Source organism: Mauremys mutica, chromosome 3 (genome assembly GCF_020497125.1).
Source record: "Mauremys mutica isolate MM-2020 ecotype Southern chromosome 3, ASM2049712v1, whole genome shotgun sequence".
In the NCBI taxonomy this organism is placed as follows: Eukaryota; Metazoa; Chordata; order Testudines; family Geoemydidae; genus Mauremys; species Mauremys mutica.
The window spans coordinates 76004300-76023643 of record NC_059074.1 but is presented as its reverse complement, the minus strand read 5'-3'; the positions used below and the strand labels follow the sequence as shown (position 1 = coordinate 76023643).

The 19344-nt window shown below is 43.8% G+C and overlaps 1 protein-coding gene and 1 long non-coding RNA gene across 6 annotated transcripts in view; one reads left to right on the top strand and one right to left on the bottom strand.

Moving 5' to 3' along the window:
• The window catches only part of USP45 (ubiquitin specific peptidase 45), a 91895-nt gene extending 87269 nt beyond the window's left edge, over positions 1-4626 (top strand). For all 5 annotated transcript variants that reach the window (XM_045010616.1, XM_045010615.1, XM_045010613.1 and 2 more), the window contains one exon: positions 243-4626. In XM_045010616.1, coding sequence (XP_044866551.1) covers positions 243-373 — 131 coding nt within the window. In that variant the 3' untranslated portion in view covers positions 374-4626. The remainder of the gene's footprint in view (positions 1-242) is intronic.
• The window catches only part of LOC123366826, a 37744-nt gene that overhangs the window by 12497 nt on the left and 5903 nt on the right, over positions 1-19344 (bottom strand). Inside the window, exon 2 of the long non-coding RNA XR_006578197.1 lies at positions 18814-19036. This is a non-coding gene — a long non-coding RNA (uncharacterized LOC123366826). The remainder of the gene's footprint in view (positions 1-18813; positions 19037-19344) is intronic.

The following is a 19344-nucleotide window of genomic DNA, read 5'->3' as shown; positions in this document are numbered from 1 at the left end:
GCTCCTCCCATTATGACATTTTTCCAATACATTTATTTGGCTACAAAGTTTAAAAAACAAAACAAAAAAAAACTTATTCAGTGTAAACTTAAGATATAAACAAATAATTACACATGTTTCTAAATCATGAATAACTGATGTGTTCAAAGGTATTTTCCCACCTCTTCTGTGAAGCACCAGTGTGTCATTTGATAGTAAAGGTATAAGCCGGTGAATAGTAACTCTTTGCATTTGCATTTCAGGTTTAAAGGAAGCTGTGGGAGCATCAGCAGGACAGTGGGTGTATGTTAGTGATGTCCATGTACAGATCGTTCCAGAATCAAGAGTACTAAATTCACAAGCTTATCTGCTGTTTTATGAAAGAATATTGTAAGAGTGTTTACCAGTTTAATTTGAAAAATGGTAATTGTTATTTGGTCTATCTTACTTAAATGCTGCAGTGGTTGCAGTACCTGTAAATATTGTGCCTTAATCTGCCCTTTAATAGAAAACGTACCATACTTTGACCCTGAACTTCAATCAAGCTAATTATCAACACCCCAACACTAGCTTAAAAATGTACATTTTGCCAAACATTAAAATTCCTGAACTCCCTGTATCAGCGAGAGAGAGAGAAATGAAACTCAGGATGAAATCCTGGCCCTGTTGAAGTTAATGGGAGTTTTGCCATTGAATTCAGTGGAGCCAGGATCTCACCCCTGATTTTTAAACCAGTTAAGAATGAAAATGATATTGGTAATGTTAAGTGCCTGGAATCCCAGTGGACAGTAATAATGCAAAATTACTCATCTTCTGTGGGATTTAGTTCAGATCATACAAATTGCTGGGTTAGATCTTTTGTCTTAAGATTTCTACAAACAAATTTGCATCATGGTATATTTCCAGACTTATCTGGAAAGCAGTGCTTCCAGAATGGAATGACGACATTGGACAACATTGATTGGCTAATGCTGCAGTGTAATTTCCTGATGTACTACTGGGAAAACTTAAAAATATAGCATCTACCAGTTCATGCTTCCTGATGGCAAATAAAATATTTAGGGTTTGGATTCTCTCAAAAACCCAATTAGGTTTGATACACTTGCTCTGAGCCATCTCTGAATGGCATTATTATATGAATTTTCTACCCTCTTCTTACCTGTGGAATAACCTTGCTGTATGTCTGTCATTTGTAAGTCTATTGATTTAATATGTAGCCATCGTATTTATTCAAATAATTCTGTATTTTAGTAAAAACTGCTATACTGTGGTTGTGATTACACATGTACAGTATATAGTGAGATTGTATGTATATATACAGAGTTATTCAAGCACGACTGGGTAATTCTGTTACTAATTATTGGTTCTAAAAACAAATTTGTTCGTCTGTTGCTGATTACTTTTCTCACAGAAGTAATAAATGACAAATTATTTTTGCAGTGTGTGAGAGAGTTGGACAGTAGATGACAAATTCTGCCCTCAAATAGGTACAAGCAACAACCATTGAAGTCAGTGAAGAAGGTGAGGAGGTCCATTGGCAGAATTTGTCCCTAATACTCTAGCTGCATAGGGTATTGTGTCTGCCATAATGCCAGCACTTATTTTTCTTGGCAGCCCCACTATTTCTGTCCCAAATGTGATAGACAATCATTTCTGTCAGTCTTCGGCCTTATAGTTAAACTGGTTATTTTAATTTTTAGGTAATCTGATAATTTATTGAAGTTAGCTAACTCATAACTAATTTCTGTTTAGCTTGCAACCCATCTGACACAACTGCCTATTTATTTGGTAAATAAAAAGCTTTGTGTTTGTTTCTGTTTACTGTTTCAACAGTAGAAATATTTAGTTTCATGGTGAAAATTAAGTGCCAGTCCTCCTCACCACAGCATTCCCTACTGCAGAACTCTGAACTTCTAGTGCAGCAATTAAAGCAGCCTGCAGTGTACAGATAGCCAAATCCTACCTCTTACCCGAGGGATTCAAGGTGTGAAAAGCAGCAGGAGCTACCATAGTTACCTAGCTCAGAGGTAAGGAGCAGAGGCTGCACAGGGGGACTCCGTATTGCACATGGTGCAGCACAGTGTTCCATGGCAGCATACACTGCCATGTAGATCCACCTGGCAAAACTCCAATGTGGGAGGGCAGGAGGTAAGCTGGCATAAATGTCTTAGAGCCTGTGGGCTGTATAGCAGATATGGGGAGCTAATGGCTAGCTGCAGCTAGTTGGTCATACCTTTGTTTAGAAGAAGTTGAGGTTACAGCTGGGTTAGCTAATATATGTTGGCTAACCCAGACACACATTAATTTGAATTCCCCCCCCCCCCCCGAGTAAATTCAAATTAATGCCTCTGACCTCAGTTTAGCTGGTCTCGGTCAACCGTTGTGGGAGCCTAAGGTTCAACCTCAACCACCCAAGTGAGGTAAAAAGTCTTGACCTTAGTCTACACTAGGGAAAATTTCATGGGGAGGTTGGAGTTAATTAACATATTAGTTGCCTTGACCTCTTTTCCTAATCTAGATAAAGCCACACAGGGTGCAGAGAGGTGTTCTTTGCTCTCTCTTTTTTTTTTTTTTCTTCTTCTTCTGTTTCTACATAGTTAGTTGAAACTCATAAGATTAATGTGGATGGGACTCCCAACAAACAAAATGTGTCACCGGGATGCTGACAGAGAAGTTTCACCACGGTGACAGACTCTCCTCCACAGAACACCAATGGTCCAGTATTAGAACCACTGAATTTACATACATAAATCTCTAACTGGCCAGCTGTTCAGCCTAGCACTACTCTGTGGGATGCAAGACTGAAGGATCTAACAGCAGAGATTTTCTTGGCCCCAGTCAGCCCCAAGGAGATCACTTTGCATGAGGTCATGGAGTCCTCACAGAGCTGGCCTCTGCTCCTCTCCAATGTTTGCACCCACTGTGTGGCCTGTCTAAATTCTGCTCCCAAGGCAATAGAAATGCCTGGGTTCTGCTGCCAGGGATCCTGCTGCAGCTGTGGAAGAAGAGGGACAACTTGCCCATTAGGGCTCAGGCACACATTTCCTTACTTTTATGCTGCTTTAGAGGCTTGTCAGCAAAAAAGGTGCAAAAAAGTAAAGTGAAATGATGTGAAAACAGAATCCAATCCTAATATTATAAGACGTACATCTATCCAAGATGCTTGTTACTCTCCCTGCTGGAGTTCTGGTATTGGCAGTAAACGCGACATGAGCTAAAACACAAAAAACACTAGCAGTGTGTGGCGGAAGCTACAGCAAATATGGAGAAAAAATTAATTTGAAACTTCAGAAAACATCCTCTGCAATGGATTTATAGCTTTATATGGAGAATTACTTTGGTAAAATGACAGTGATGCCTGAAGCCACAGACTTCAAGCCTTATGTCTCCTTCAATAACTTTTTTTAACTACTTAAGGCAATAGTTTTCCCACAGTAAACCTTACTCTGTTTCTTACTCCAAACAAACAAAAATCTGTTAATAGCTCCACAGCTACACACGTTCTGCATCAGGAATTGAGAGAGAAGATGACACAGACTTCCAAAGGTTCTAGTGACGTAGTATCCCATACTTGCTAAGATTTGAAACATTTTTCTAAGGACATTTTTTTTTTCAGATAAACTGGACAATCTGGGAGCTACTAGGTTCCTCCAGCTGCCTCAGGATTCTGTGTGCATTCTGTTGCATGTTAGGCTAGTATGAAACTGCTCCTGCCTTTTCCTACCTACCACTACCCTTTGTGCTGTATCATGAAGTTGCAACTGATGCATTTTCAAAGCTCCCAAAGATTCAGTATTTGGATAAGCATCCTAAAATAGAGATGCTTTTCCAGTGGTGCTAGAACAATTTTTATAGTGGGGGTGCTGAAGGAAGAAACCATGTATTTGGGTTGTTATTACTACTTCAAGCCAAGGGGTGCTGCTGCACCCCCTACTTCCAGCACCTATGTACTTTTCCAGAATAATGAAGTTTCCCTCCGGGGCCCAAGGGTAGATCATAACTATGCCTTCCTGTTATATTCTTGCAGATACAAGAGGTAGTATAGCCTGCTACTGCACCTGGAGTTGTCAGGGGCTGGATTCCTCTGCAATCTTTGTAGGGGAACAGTCCTCTTCTATCTGTCCCATCTTACACTTTCCCATCCCTCCTTGTGATGTCTCCTCCTCCTCTCACTCTGACACCAATGTTTCCCTTCCTTACCTCTACCCCTACTTTTGGTTATCCATGCTGTTCTACCAGCCTTTAGAATTTGTCTGTCAGTCACCCCTCTTTTATCTCTTCTCACTACCATCTGAATTTCTTGATCTACTGGAGCCTTTGGTGGGGTGCTCAACTTACAGACCTGCTACTCATACTGCCTTTCTGTGGAATGCAGTATGGGTTGCAGAAAGGCCTGAGAAGATAGAGAAGCAAGTAATGGCCGCTGAGCAACTCCTCTGCTGGCCAGCTGCAGGAACTTGATGGTGTGGAGGATTCCCAGTATGTGGGACAGACAAAAAGTTCTGCCCAAAATGGGACTGTTGGCAGGTGTGATAGTATGTGCATGGTAACTATCCCTGTTTGGAAGGTAGAGTCCCTATATTTTGAAAAAATTGGTTACCACTGGCTACCTCCAGAATTTTTAATCCTGTTTTGTTTTGTTTTTTTCAATAAAGTAAACCTATTTTTTCTTCCCAAATGTCCCTGTTTGTGGATTTCAAATGTTGGCAAGTATAACAATGGTTTATAAAGTCATCAGAAGTTTGAGATGTCTTGTATATCTTTGTCAGCATTTTCTTCTCCAATGGACTTTATATTCAAATACTACTACAAACTGACATTTTAAATGCTAAAGAGGTTAATGTGCCTATGTCTACTAGAGAAAAAAAACCTAACTGCTCAAATAAGATTTTAACAACAGAAACTAAGCTCTTGAAACTATAAAAACTTATTTCTGAAAAGGAACTCCCAGCTGGAATGATGTGTAGAGGATGGGGAGGGCAGGTGGAGGAGACCTACAGCAAATGTAAAGATTAGAAAACAGGTGTTTGGATATTTAACAATTTACCACACAGTTGTGCAATGGTCTCATGAAACAGCTTTTTGTTGATATAGCAGTAGCTGTGAAATACATTTTTCACCAGCTGGTAGTTGATTCTAGAGATGCTTCTTGCCATATCTAAGTTTGCACATAGTTTTATAAATCTATACAAAAGGGACAACATCAAGTTGCAATCTAAACAGTTTTTAAGATGTGGTTAAGTAGTTTGTTACTGCATCTGAATCTCCCTGTCTGTCTGTGGTTTTGCAATGACATTTTCACATATTTAAAAAAAGAATTTCTTTCCCCTGTTGCTGTGTAAAAGACTCAGACAAACAATGGGAAGCTGAAAGTGCTGTTAAGTGGACAAAGTAAACAAACAAAAAAACCTCTAATTTTTTTCAGTTATAGTAATTTTAGGTGGCAGTTGTTACAATAGTAGATAAGACCATGTTCAGAAAGCAGTGTAATTTTTAATTGATGGTGTCCCTGTAAGAGCAATTATTTTCTTTGCACAATATTTTGCGGGAAACCCCCCCCAAAAAAACTAAGCAGAATTTACTTTGTACGTGCAATAAATTAGCCTAATTATAACTGTATTTTTACACTTGGGATGACTTGTATATAAATTGTCAATAGAAATATAAGTATTGATAATAGAACAGAAATACAATAATATATTCTAATTAAGAATGTTTCTTCCATTTATTGCAACTTCATATTTTTATTCCATTATGTTTGTAATACAAAATATTCTGCAGTAATATTGTTTTTTTTGTTTTGTTTTTTTTAAAGAAAAATTACTGCACATCCTGCTTATGAAAGAATTTATTTTGATATTTATTTTTGGAGACTCTTACATGAAATCATAGTGCATATTTATAACCCCATTGTTTACAGTTGTATTAAACTCTGGTTTCTGAATTGTGTAACCTGACATTGCAATGAGCTCTATGTGCTACTCCGGGGGGAATTCTCTGCCACTGTGCATGCGCAGAATTTGTGTATCCCACAGATTTCTTTACTTCCCCGCAGAAAAACGACTTTCTGACGGGGGAAGCAAAGGAAAGGCATAAGAGCGGTAATGCGACCTTCCCCAGCAGTATGTTTTGGGTGCCCAGGGCAGCTGTCAGAGAGGTAAATCACTGTGGGACTGGGGAAGACCCGGCTGGTGGCTCCTGCCCTGCGCTGGGCTTGACTGCTAGTCCTGACTGGGCTGGAGAGGATGGGACTTCCTCTTCCCCCTGCACAGCATCTGTGTCAGACCCACCCCCAGATTTCTCCCCTGACTGCAAAGTCTTTTCCCACCCCCCGCTCCCCCCCAGCTCCTCAGCTGCGGGAGAAGGGATTACTGTACAGGGAGCTGCTCCCACATCTGCCCAACCCCCGTGCATCCAGACCCCCTCATACCCAGACCCTCCCGCCAAGCCTCACTCTACCCACCCTACCGAGCCTCAACCATCTTCACCTGGACCACCCTGCAGCGTCCCATTACCTTTGCACCCATAACCTTCCAACAAGCCCCTGTGCATCCAGATCCCCCCTGTACTCAGTCCCCCACTGAGCTGCCCGCACCCAGATTGCCCCACACAGAACCTTCTCAACCTACACCTAGATCCTCTCCACACTTGGATCCTGCCTTGCTGGGCCTGCCTGCTCACACCTGGTGCACCTGGCATGGGGGGCGGGGCCCTGAGGTGTTTCTGGGGCAGGCCCACTCCTTGCAGTGTGTCAGTGTTGGGTGCAGCCTCACTGCTGAGTCCGTGTCCCGGGTGGGAGCTGCACAGTGATCTCCCACCTCTGTGGCCTGTGCTCCCCAATGCCATGCTGGAGCCTCCACATTTATTTGGCAAATAAAATTTTCAGAATTTTAAAATATTGTGTGCAGAATTTTTTATTTTTTGGCGCAGAATGCCCTCAGGAGTAATGTGCAGTCAGACCCTGTACCTATGCAGAGCTCATTACACCACTGGGATATTAATTCCCTAATTAACTATTCTGCAAAGGAAGGCCCAATCCTACAAACACTTATGCCTGGGAACAGCCCAATTACATTCAAATTACTCATCCCTGTAAGTGCTTGTAGGATCATGGATCTAAGCAATCAAAAACCTGTGACATACTAATTCTTTAATTTGCAATAAACAGGAAATAAATCAAATATATATTTAAATGCTGATTGTTATTCCGTCTCTTCTCTTCACCCATTTTGGCTCAATACCGGTACTCTTACTCTTGCATCTGTCAAATATTTCTATGATCAAAAGGCTTAATTTTAGATTTATATTGCAATGTTAAAATGCTGCTTTCTTCTACAGTTTTGTTTGTAGACTGATGGTACCAAATCTTATTCCTAAAGAAAATAAGGACTTAACTTCAGGCTGGACATTAAAAATCAGTTTTTGCATTTCACTTTGTTCTCTTCTCTCTGTTTTTATATCACCTGGCAATATCTTAAGTACCTTCACAATGTAAATTTTTTTTTTTTTACAGAATAAAGATACCATTTGTTTCATACCCATCTTGTTTTTTGCATCTGCAGTGTATGCTGTGTACTTAAATATGTGAATAAAATATCTGAACATTTGTAGAACTTACTGAATTGTCTAAATTTAAGATATGTGGCATACCTGACTCTCCACAAAGCTTCAATTGTCATTTTTGATTAAAGAAAGAGAGAACAATGTCCTCTCCCTTTTGTGGTGAAGTCAAAACATTCGTTACACATTCACTATCTCATCTGTTTTCAGAAAGTTGTTTCATATATCCTCTGATTGAACATTGTGTGTACAGAACATTAGCCAGTGTGTAAAAGTCGGTGCCTTTCTTTTTTGGGGAGGAAGAACATGCAGTAGCACTAATTTGATTTGTCCAATTAATTTTGGATAAACCTGCTTTTAAATTTGGCTAATTTATTACATTGGTAGTAATTTTCTATCAAATAATTAAACAGAATAACATAGATGTTGTTATGAACAGTTCATAAAAGGAAAAACCTTTATCACAGGAGTTAAAGTGCTCACATGGTACACATTCCTGCAGACATAACCAGGTATAATACTTACTATTTGAGTAGTCCCATTCAAATCAATAACATTATTAATGGTAGTAAGCACTGTACCCTGGCAGAGCTTAGAGGATCAAGTAAAATAGTTTACAGCCATATTTCATGTATACTTGCCTTTGATTTAATTAAATTAAAATATGAAACACTATTAATCAAGTACTAACTATGGCCCTAATGCTGCAAACTCATATGCACATGAGAAGCTTTACATGTCAGTAATATCATTAATTTCCATGACGTTAGTCCTCTATGAAGTGTTCTAAAACACTTGCCATGTATCTCGATACATATGCTAGTACTCATCCAGTGGCTTTGTAATCATAGTGGATGTATTGTTCAAGAATTCATTAGTGCTGTAAAAATGTAAATATGGGGAAAGAACTAAACTTTATTTTCATGTAAAACTGAACAGAGAATTATAGAAATGTAGGGCTGGAAAGGATGCCAACAAGTCCAGCCCCCTATGCTGAGAGAGGACCAAGTGAGCCTAGATCATCCCTGACAGGTGCTTGTCTAACCTGTTCTTAAAAACCTCTCGTGGAAGCCTATTATAATTAGGATAACTATCCTTATAATTGGAAAGGCTTTCCTAATATCTAACCTAAATCTCCCTTGCTGCAGATTAAGCCCATTACTTCTTGTTGTACCTCCAATGGACTTGGAGAACAACTGATTACCATATCTTTATAACAGCTCATCCTCTTTATAACAGCTCTTAATGTATTTGAAGACTTATCAGATCCCCTTTCAGTCTTCTTCTCTCAAGAAGATGGCTAGTGTTTTTAACCTTTCCTCATAGGCAGGAGCGCAGCCAGCTTTTTTGCCACCCTAAGCGGTGGAAGGTCCTGCCCCCGACAGAGGCGGCGGAAGGTCCAGCTGCCACGGTCGCAGCCCCCCAAATGTTAGCACCCTAGGCGACCACCTAGGTCGCCTAATGTGTTGCGCCGGCCCTGCTCATAGGACTGGTTTTCTAAACCCTTTATCATTTTTGTAGCTCTCCTTTGGATTCTCCAATTTGTCCACATCTTTCCTAAAGGGTAGTGTCCAGAATTAGCTACAATGATTGTCTACTTAATTTTAAAATAAATTTGTATGTACAGAATCTTTCACTCAGAAGATTCCCTGAGCAATTTACAGCATGCATATACAGAGATCAACCATCTATCAAAAAATACAATCTTTTCTGGGACACCCACCATTAAAGAAAATCAATACTAGCACAAGGATACAATTGTGATGTGTATACCTGTACACTCGACACTGGCTGTGACATTGCCACAAGATAATGGGCTGGATTTAAACCAGTGAATTAGAAATGAATCCAGATCCCATTACTAGCTCTTTAAACCAAACAGCCCTTTATTCTTTTAATCTTTAATAACTCTAAGCAGTCAAGGATTCAGTTTTATGTTTCATCTGAAAGACCCAGACTATCAGGGAAGATGCATAACTACTAAAGAGTTGCTTGCTGCTATTTCAATGGGCATCTGCAAATCAGTGTTAGAAGTTGAACCATTCAATTTGTGGGAGTCACGGGGCAGTCACCTATAGTTTGCTGAAGTGATAAACCAATATTCTTCATTTGCATTATTGTGTTAAAATGTGAGGAACTAAATGGGAATGGAGAAAATAGGAAAGCTAGTCTTGAACAAAAACTACAGGTGAAAATATTGTGTTGTAGAAAATCTTATGGTCTCTGTAGCTCTTAATAGTCACAGCACTTGGTCTTGTATGAGGTTTTGTGGGTGCAATTTCATTAAGAATTGCTAGAGAACTTTCAGTGGTAGAGCATCAAAGCTTTATAGTGAACTTGGCTCCTAGAGGATACCTGCAAGGATCTTGAAAAACTGTGTCCCTGTAGTCTCTCCAGTTGGAAACCTCTTTCATGGATGAGACAAAGTTGGGAGGTATTTCCAATGTGGAGGAGGACCAGAATGTCATATAAGATGCGGGGGACCTTGAAAACTGGAGTAATAGAAATGGGATGAAATTTAATAGCGCAAAGCCATGTACTTAGGGACACAAAATAATTTTTTATATAAGCTGAAGACTTATCAGTTGGAAGTGATGGGGAGAAAAACCTGGGTGAATTGGCTGATCACAGGATGACTATGAGCTGCTAATGTGACACAACCATGAAAAAGGCTAACACAATCCTAGGATGAATCAGGCAAGACAGAGAAGCATTTTGGCATGATACAAGGCACTAGTTATACCTCATTTGGAATACTGTGTGCGATTTTGATCTCCCATGTTTAAGAAGGATGAATTCAAACTGGAACAGGTTCAGAGAAGGGCTACAAGTATGATCAAATGAATGGAAAACCTACTTTATGAGGAGAGGTGCAAGGGACTTGGCTTGTTTAGCCCAACTAAATCAAGGCTGAGGGGAGATATGATTGCTCTCTGTGAATAAACCAAAGGGATAAATACCAGGGAGGGAGAGGAGTTATTTAAGTTAAGCGCCAATGTTGAACAAATGGATGTAAGCTGGCCATCAACAAATTTAAGCTTGAAATTAGACAAAGGTTTCTAGCCATCAAAGGAGTGAAGTTCTGAAACAGCCTTCTAAGGGGAGCAGTGGGGGCAAAACTTATCTGGCTTCAAGACTGAGTTTGAGAAGTTTATGAAGGGGATGGTAAGATGAGACTGCTAAAATGGCATGCGGCCTATCTATGAGTGCTAGTAGCAAATATCTCCAATAAACACAAATGGGACACTAGATGGGGAGGTCTCTGAGTTACTACAGAGAATTCTTTCCCAGATGTCTGGCTGGTGGGTCTTATCCACATGTTCAGGGTTCAACTGATCACTATATTTGGGGTTAGGAAGGAATTTCCCCCCATGTCAGATTGGCAGAGACCCTGGGATTTTTTTACCTTCCTCTGCAGCATGGGGCAGGAGTCACTTGCTGGTTTAAACTAGAATAAATAGTGGATTCTCTGTAACTTAAATCTTTAAATCATGATTTGAAGATATGTGTAACTCATCCAGAGGTTAAGGGTCTATTACAGTAGTGAGTAGGTGAGGTTCTGTGGCCTGCCATGTCAGGAGGTCAGAATAGGTGATTGCAATATTCCTTAAAGTCTATGAAAAAGTCCTGGAAAAAGTCTCCCCACATTTTTTAATCACATACCATATCAGCTTTTGGTTACTTGTTTTTATTTCAGCAGTTAGTACAAGTTTGATATTGTATATCGGGGGAGAGGGGAGCAGAGGGGTATTTAATACTTTAAGCGAAGCAAAATGCAGTTCTGTAATATTTTCCTCAACAGACCACATCTGTGACTCCATCACTTAAACAAAATCTAAACTATATCTCTTTGACACATTATTGTGTCAGTCTCAGTCAGGAACACAGTACAATTAAGGAGATCCACACAAAATGGATAGTCAGATTTGCCTTTTCAGGCCCAAAATGAAAATGTTTATTCTGAAAAAAAGTTACCTCAAAATATACAGATTAAGAAGGGATGGGGAAAGATGTAGAAAACATTCTATTTCTTGACTTCAGCTGATGGACTAAGGACCAAGAAGATTTTATTTTCCAGCTCTCTTCCCAGACTGCTTTTTAAGTCCATGTTTTCCCTAATTAACATATTTCCCACATAGTTTCATATGGAAAAATAATTCTTCACTGCCCATGCAAAAAACTATTAGGCAGCATCACTGGCACAAAATTCCTTCCATATGCTAGTAAAAGCTGGTGAGTCATAGAACATTAGAGATGGAAAAGACCTGTTAGGTCATCTAGTCCAGTTCTCTGCTAATACTGAGTTCTTCTTTGAGTGATTGCACATCTCCATTCCGATGTAAGTGTGTGTGTGCCCCAAGACACACAGTCACCAGAATTTTTTCCCTCAGTGGTATCCATCGGGTCAGCTCTGGCACCCTCTGGTGCCGCATGCTCGTTACACTGTTATAAAGGGCCCAGCCAATGCTGAGCCCTCTCAGTTCCTTCTTACCTCCTGTGACGCTTGCTGGAATTGCAGTCTTTGCTTTGGCAAACATTCCCAGTGGTTTTCGCTGTTCTTGTAGTGTAGTGTACATAGTTGATTTAGTTGTAAATAGTTATTCCGTTTTATTTAGTAAGTGCTTGAAGTTTTTTCCATCAGTTAGCAGAGTTTGTTTCCCAGTGCAGGAGCATGCCTCAGCCACTGGGCTTCAAGACTTGTGCCTCCTGCAGTAGATGCCCATGAACGACCTGCACTCCAGTTGTCTCAAGCGCATGGAAGACAGCATTGAGGCCTGATTTGGAACCGAGTCACTTGGACTCAGCACCAAGTACCTCAGCATCGGTGCAGAGTGCCACTCCCACTGTGCAAGAGTCTCAGCACTGTTTGCATTCCTGGTGCCTAGAAGAAACGCAAAAGGCAGCCGGCTCAGAGCAGTCGATCCCCGGCACCAAAGATGGCCAGGCATTGAGACTTGGACAGAGTGAGACCTGGGTCAAACCATTCCTCTACCTCGGCACCGCAACAGCTGGTACCAGCAACCCCGGTGCCTACATAGGCCCTGCTGTCTCTGGCACTGGAGGTGCCATCTTTGGCAGACAACGCAGTACCAGTGTTTATGGTACTATCAATTCCAGAGGCATTCACTGCAGCCAGGGATCTGCTCTCATTGCTGGTGCCTGTATCCCTAGCAGTGTAAGGATCAGCACCATCCCTACTGTCCAGCAGAAGAGATCTGTCTTCTCTCAGTTCCCAGCTGGTGCCAGGTGCACTGGCACCATCCAGGAAAAACCTTAAATCTTCAGGTGGTGACTCGACCCGCAAGTGGTGTGTGTGGGAGTGCCTTTCACAAGGCCCCAACTCTCGCTGTCTCTAGTAACAGATGCTTCAGTGATGGATTGGGTGGAGCACTTAGGCAGACTCAGCACTCAAGGCCTCTGGTCCCAGGCAGATCTTTCGCTGCACATCAATGTAAGGGAGATAAGAGTGGCGTGCCTTGCTTGCCAGACATTCCAGGCCTATCTGGAGGGCAGATGTGTATCGGTATTGACTGACAACATGACAGTGATGTTCTACATAAACAGACAGGGTGGTGCTCGCTCCTCTCCGCTGTGCTAGGAAGCCCCCCAAAATGTGGGAGTTCTGCATTGTCCATTCAATACATCTAGAGGCATTGTACCTTCCAGATTCCAAAACAAACTGGCTGATCATCTCAGCAGGTCATTTCACAATCACAAGTAGTCCCTCTGCCCGGATGTTGTGATCAACATCTTCCAACAGTGGGTATTTCCTCAAATAGATTTGTTTGCAACAAAGTACAACAGAAAGTGTGACCAGTTTTGCTCCTTCACGAATCACAGCCTGGGCTCACTCACAGACACTTTTCTCCTCCCTTGGAAGGACCATGTACTATATGCTTTCCTGCCCTTCCTGCTTGTATACAAGGTCCTGCTGAAGGTCAGAAGGGAGGAAGCATCAATGATCTTAATAGCACTAGGGTGGCCTCACCAGCACTGGTTCACCATGATTTTAGGCCTGTTGGTGGACACACCAATAACCCTGCCCCTGGTCCCAGACTTGATCACCCAGGACCACAGCCATCTCCAGCATCCCAATCTGCAGTCTCTCCATCTCATGGCAGGGAAACTCGGTGGCTAAACCCCTCAGAGCACACATGCTCAGACCCTGTTAGAGAGGTCCTCCTTAGCAGCAGGAAGCCATCCACTAGGGTCACCTATCTGGCCAAGTGGAAAAGATTATCCATTTGGGCATTACAAAAACACACTCCCGCCCTTAGTCATCGATTCCCTTTATCCTGGACTATTTGCTGCGTCTAAAACAGTAAGGTCTGTTGGTATCATCAATAAAAGTGCATGTCACAGGGTCCGCACAGATTTCTTCCTTCTCACCCTGTGCCCAGGCTGATAAAATAAGAGTTCTCATGCCTTCTTCCGGTGTTTCACCCTTGTGCTTTATTTTACAGTGCCACCGTGTAGTCCCCTTTATCCCCTTTCTAACCCGTTCCAGGGTCTCTTAGCCCTTGAGGCTCCCTTCCTGTGGTGAGGAGAGAGCTGTAGCCTCCTGTTCCCTCCCAGGCTAGCTTCTTGACTGAGTTTGGTTCAGGGCTTTTATAGCCCTCCCAGCCTTCAGCCCAGCTGTCACTGCTTAGCTCAGTCTATTGCAGTGAGCCAGCCCTCATTAGGGCCCACAGCTGGGCTCCCTGCTGGCTGCTTTGAGCCTCTGCCCCAGCCTCTCTGCCCGAAAGCAGGGCTTAGCCAGCATTTTAGCAGGGCACTCAAGGGGTTTTACCCCTGCCCTGTCACAGTGCACCTGGCCACTATCTTAGCTTTCCGCGCCAGTTCAGTGGGTTGCTGAGTTTTTGCAAAACCCATGCTGGGCCACTGCCTCAAATAAAACAGCCAATTTCCTCTTGAGATCTCAACCTTGTGCTCGCTAGACTGATGGGACCTCCTTTTGAGCTCTTAGCAACATGCTCCCTCCTCTACCCTTCCTGGAAAGTAGCATTCTTGGTAGCTCTAACTTCAGCCAGGAAGGTGTATGAGCTTAAGGCCTTAACCTCGGAGCCATACACGGTCTTCTATAAGGATAAGGTACAGTAGCGACCACACCTCGCCTTTCTCTCTAAGGTAGTTTCGCAATTCCACGCAAACCAGGATATTTTTATTCCTGTGTTCTTTCCTAAGCTGCATGCTAGCAACAGGAAATGAATGCTCCACTCCCTGGCTGTCAGACAAGCATTAGCCTTCTACATTGAACGAATGAAGCCATTTTGAAAATCAACACAACTCTTCATTACAATTGCAAAGCATATGAAGGGGCATCCAGTCTTGTCCCAAAGGATCTTTTCTTGGATCACAGCCTGTATACGGGCATGCTATGACTTGGCAAAGATACCTGGGGGGAGGGGGGAGGAGGGTTGCAGCTTAGGATAGCAAACCAGTAGTCATACTATGACTTTAATGCATGGGATGTCCATGCACAAATTTCTGTTCCTCCTTCCCACCCTTCCTCCCCATCCCTCTTCAGAGACCCCTCTCACAAGCAATTTTTGGTCCTCGGAGGTCCAGTGGAAGAGGTTCCGCAAAACTTGAGAGGAAAGGGGTTCTACTCCAATTATTTCCTAATTCTGAAAGCCCAGGGCGGTCTCAGGCCTATTCTAGACCTGTATCACCTCAATAGCTAACTCAAGGTTCCCTCCTGAAGTTCCTCATGGTCTCCGTGGCTTCCATCGTTTCCTCTTTAGATCCTGGGGATTGATATTCTGCCCTTGATTTAAAGGACATCTATTTCCACATATACATTTTCTGAGGCCACAGAAGCTTCCTCAGATTCGTTGTGAATCACACACACTACTAGTTCAGGGTACTCCCGTTCAGCCTATCAGCTGCTCCACAGGTCTTCACTAAATGCATTGTGGTAGTGGTGGCCCTCCTGAGGAGACAAGGAGTAAAGGTCTTCCCATGTTTCAACAACTGCCTAGTCAAAGGCAGGGTGGAGTCCAGCATCCACCTCATACAGTTGACTTTCCAGGCCTACACCTGTTATCATGATTCTTAAAACCGAAAGCTCTTGGTAACTATTATTCTTGTTGAGGCGGTGGCAGGAAATAAATCAGTGGAGACACGGCTGTCCAACCAACAGGTGGCTGGCACAAACAGTACGAGTCCTTTCATTTAAAGCTGCACTTTATTTTAGTCTCAAACACTTTCACAACTGGTTAGTAAAACACTCCAAAAATCAATAATTATCTAAGTCTGGAGTGGTTTCCGAGTGGTACGATAGCTGTCCAAGTGGCCAGTCTTTTATCTGCCATACGGGACCTTAAGATGTGTCCATGAAATGTTCCTGTAGAATCCACCTAGCCAGAGTCATCCTGTCCACTGGGCAGATCGGAGCAACCACCCTGGACCCTGTGCTTTGGGGGGCCCCCGTGCTTCAGGGAGATGGGGAGGGGCTGGGCAGCCTGGGGGGTGTAGCAGGGGGCCTGGCACCAACAGCAGGGGTCAGGCCTTCACTCACTGGCCCGGGCATTTATTTCTTTTTCTTGCTCACAGTCCCCTGGGCTTGGGCTCGGTCTCTGTGGCAGCAGCAGCCAGTGACCCGGCCCCAGCCCGCTCCATTCTGCTTTGCCAGCTCCCGGCGTAGCCTGCTGCCGCAGGGTCCTAGCACTCCCTAACCACTAGTGCCAGGGCAGGCTGACCCTGAACATGCCCTTCTGCCTCGGACGGACCCTTCCCTTTTCCAGCGGGACCCTCCATCAGCACAGGGGGCCCCTTTGCCGGCAGCACAGGTGAGTGTAAGCCAATATTCTCCATAGTCTCTCACCCGTTGCCCAGCACTAGTGTCCCCCCAGTGCCCCACACCTCCCCCTTCCACTGCCCTTTCTCCCCTCTCCCAGCATTAGGTGGGCTCCTCTAATGCCATCTCCAGACCAGGGCCAGCTCTAATCACCCCCCTGACTCAGGGTCCTCCTTGCCTTTCATCTCTCCAGCCTTGGGGTCCCCCTCCCTGCAGTACCAGGACCTGGCGTCCCACAACTCCGCTCTCTACACCACACACTAGGACTGGGTTCCTCCATCCATCTGCTTTTCCACCACCCCTCCCGCTCCCAGCCCCCAGAGAAAACAGATCTTAGAGCCCCTCCTCCATGCTGGAGGGTCCTGGGGTCTCCCAACACCAGGGCACATATAGACCCTCCAAGAATCACCCAGTTCCCGAGACATGGGCTCTCAGTGTTGTGAATGTGTAATTACATTTTAAAAAATCCACTGAGGGTACCGAGACCATATGCACCTGGGAAGTGAGTTTGCTGCAAGGAAGTCCAGGAAGGTGGATTTCAGAATGTAAGCAGCATGACACTAATTGTGATGGATGAGATTTTTTTTTAATTATAAGAACTTCATTATAATTATAAAAAACCTACAATATAATATAACAACATTATACTTATACAGCTGGGTGCTATCAGTATTTAACCTACGACCAGCAGCTGCCCTTGAAGTTCACTGTAACCAGATTTCACCTGTACAAAAAATGTGAAGGAGGGGCCCCATACAGGCTGATTTGCCCCAGGCCCCGCGCCCCTCTAGGGACAGCCCTGCACCTAGCCCATACTTTCTCTCCTTATTTATTTGAGTTAATGTAACAATAACATGTCAATGAAAAACTTGTTAAGCAAACAATTTCACACTTTAAGCAAGGTTTCCTCAAACCATTAATTAGACAGATGTGTTACAGCAGAGTCCACATTTCTTGAGAGCCCTGACAAACACATCCCAAAGGACAGATATAGATACATTTCCAGTTGTTCTAAAATGCATACCTCAGCAATTTCAACAGAGATTTTATCAGGAAGGACATAGGGTTGACTCTCCCCACAACCTCCTCCTCTCCTGGCTTCTTGCTAAGGCTGCTGTACAGGCCCACTACAGGCCTACTGACTTGCCTGCTTTGGGCAATAAGCATGATAATCAATATTCCAATTATTGGTAGTGATTCAGTCATTTTGTTGGTCTGCCAAGATCTCCCCATACAGGCCTACTAATAAATTTGTAAAAGTCTACCCTCATCCTGGTACAGAGGATAGAGTTCATCGGAGTGGTACTTGACTCCACTCAGGCCAGAGCCTTCCTCCTGGAAGGCTGGTTTCAGGCAATCATGGTCTTGATAAGGTCCCTCAAGGTCCACCTGATTAAAACAGTGTCTGAGCTGTCTGAGATTCCTGGGCCATATGGCATCATGCACTTACATGGTGCAACACGTGAGACTGCATCTCAGACCACTTCAGGCATGGCAGGCCACAGTGTACTTGCCAAGCCGTCACCATCTAGACTCAGTTCACACTATACCTCTCTAAGTCCTCGTGTCCCTGGATTGGTGGCTAGACCAGCACACAGTTTGGGCGGGAGTTCCCTTTTTGCAGCCCCAACCTTCAATGTCCCTGATCTCGGACACATTGGTACTGGGCTAGGGAGACCACTTGGGGCTCCTCACGACTCAAGGCCCCCGTCTACAGAACAGCTCTCTCTCCACATCAATGTCAGAGTGCTCAGTTCGGTTCGCCTAACTTGTCAAGCATTCCTACTTCACGTTATGGGCAAGGATGTGTTGGTTCTCATGGACAACACTACAGCTATGTTTTACATCAACAGGCACATAGGGGCATGCTCTTCCCCCACTCAGCTGTGGGAGTTCTGCATAGTGCACCTCAACACTTCTCACCTCCTGGGAGTGCAGAACCAGCTGGTGGATTGCCTCAGCAGGTCTTTCTCCAGTCACCATGAGTGGTCCCTTCAGCCAGACATCGGAAGGGACATTTCCCATCAGTGGGGGACTCCCCAAATCGACCTTTTTGCTACCTGGATCAACAGGAAGTACCACCAGTTCTGCTCCCTGCAAGGTCATAGCCCAGGGTATCTCACAGACACTTTCCTGCTACAATGGATAGATCATCTGTATTATGCTTTTCCCCCTATCCCGCTAGTGCACCAGGTTCTGATGAAGGGACCGGGACTGAGTCATTTTCATAGCCCTGGCATGGCCAAGGCAACACTAGTTCACCACTTCTCTCTTGGTGGCGGGCCCCGCCCCTGCTTCCTTTACATCCAGACCTAATCTCCCCAGGATCACAGTCGGTTGCCCCATCCGAATCTTAGCTCTCTTCATTTGATGGCCTGGAAGCTCCATTACTGAATCCTGGAGATCAGGCTTGGTCAGAACAGGTTTGTCAGGTCCTGTTAGGTAGTAGAAAGCCCTCCACCAGGTCTACTTACCTTGCAAAATGGAAGCAGTTTTCCATCTGGTCTTCCCAGTGCCGAGTTTCACCGTTGCATTCTTCACTGCAAGATATTTTGGAGTACCTCTTGCACCTGAAGCAGCAAGGCTTAGCTATCTCTTCTGTCAGGGTTCACCTTGCAGCAATATTGGCCTTCCATTCCCCAGTCGACCACAGCTCTGGTCTTCTCCCATGAGATGGCTATCTGTTTTCTGAAGAGCCTAGAGGTTAGAAGTTATACCCCCAGGTTAGAGAACCCATTACTCCCTGGGACCTAAACCTCATCTTATCAAAGCTTATGAGTTTCCTATTTGAACCACTAACTATGTGCTCATTAACACAACTTTCCTGGAAGGTGGCCTTCTTAATGGCCATCACTTCAGCCATAAGGATGTCAGAGATCCGTGCTCTCACATCAGAGCCTCCGTACCTTGACTTTTTTTTAAGGATAAGGTGCAGTTTCATCCGCACCCTGCTTTCCTCCTGAAGGTGGTTTCGCAGTTCCATTGCAGTCAAGCAATCTTCATAC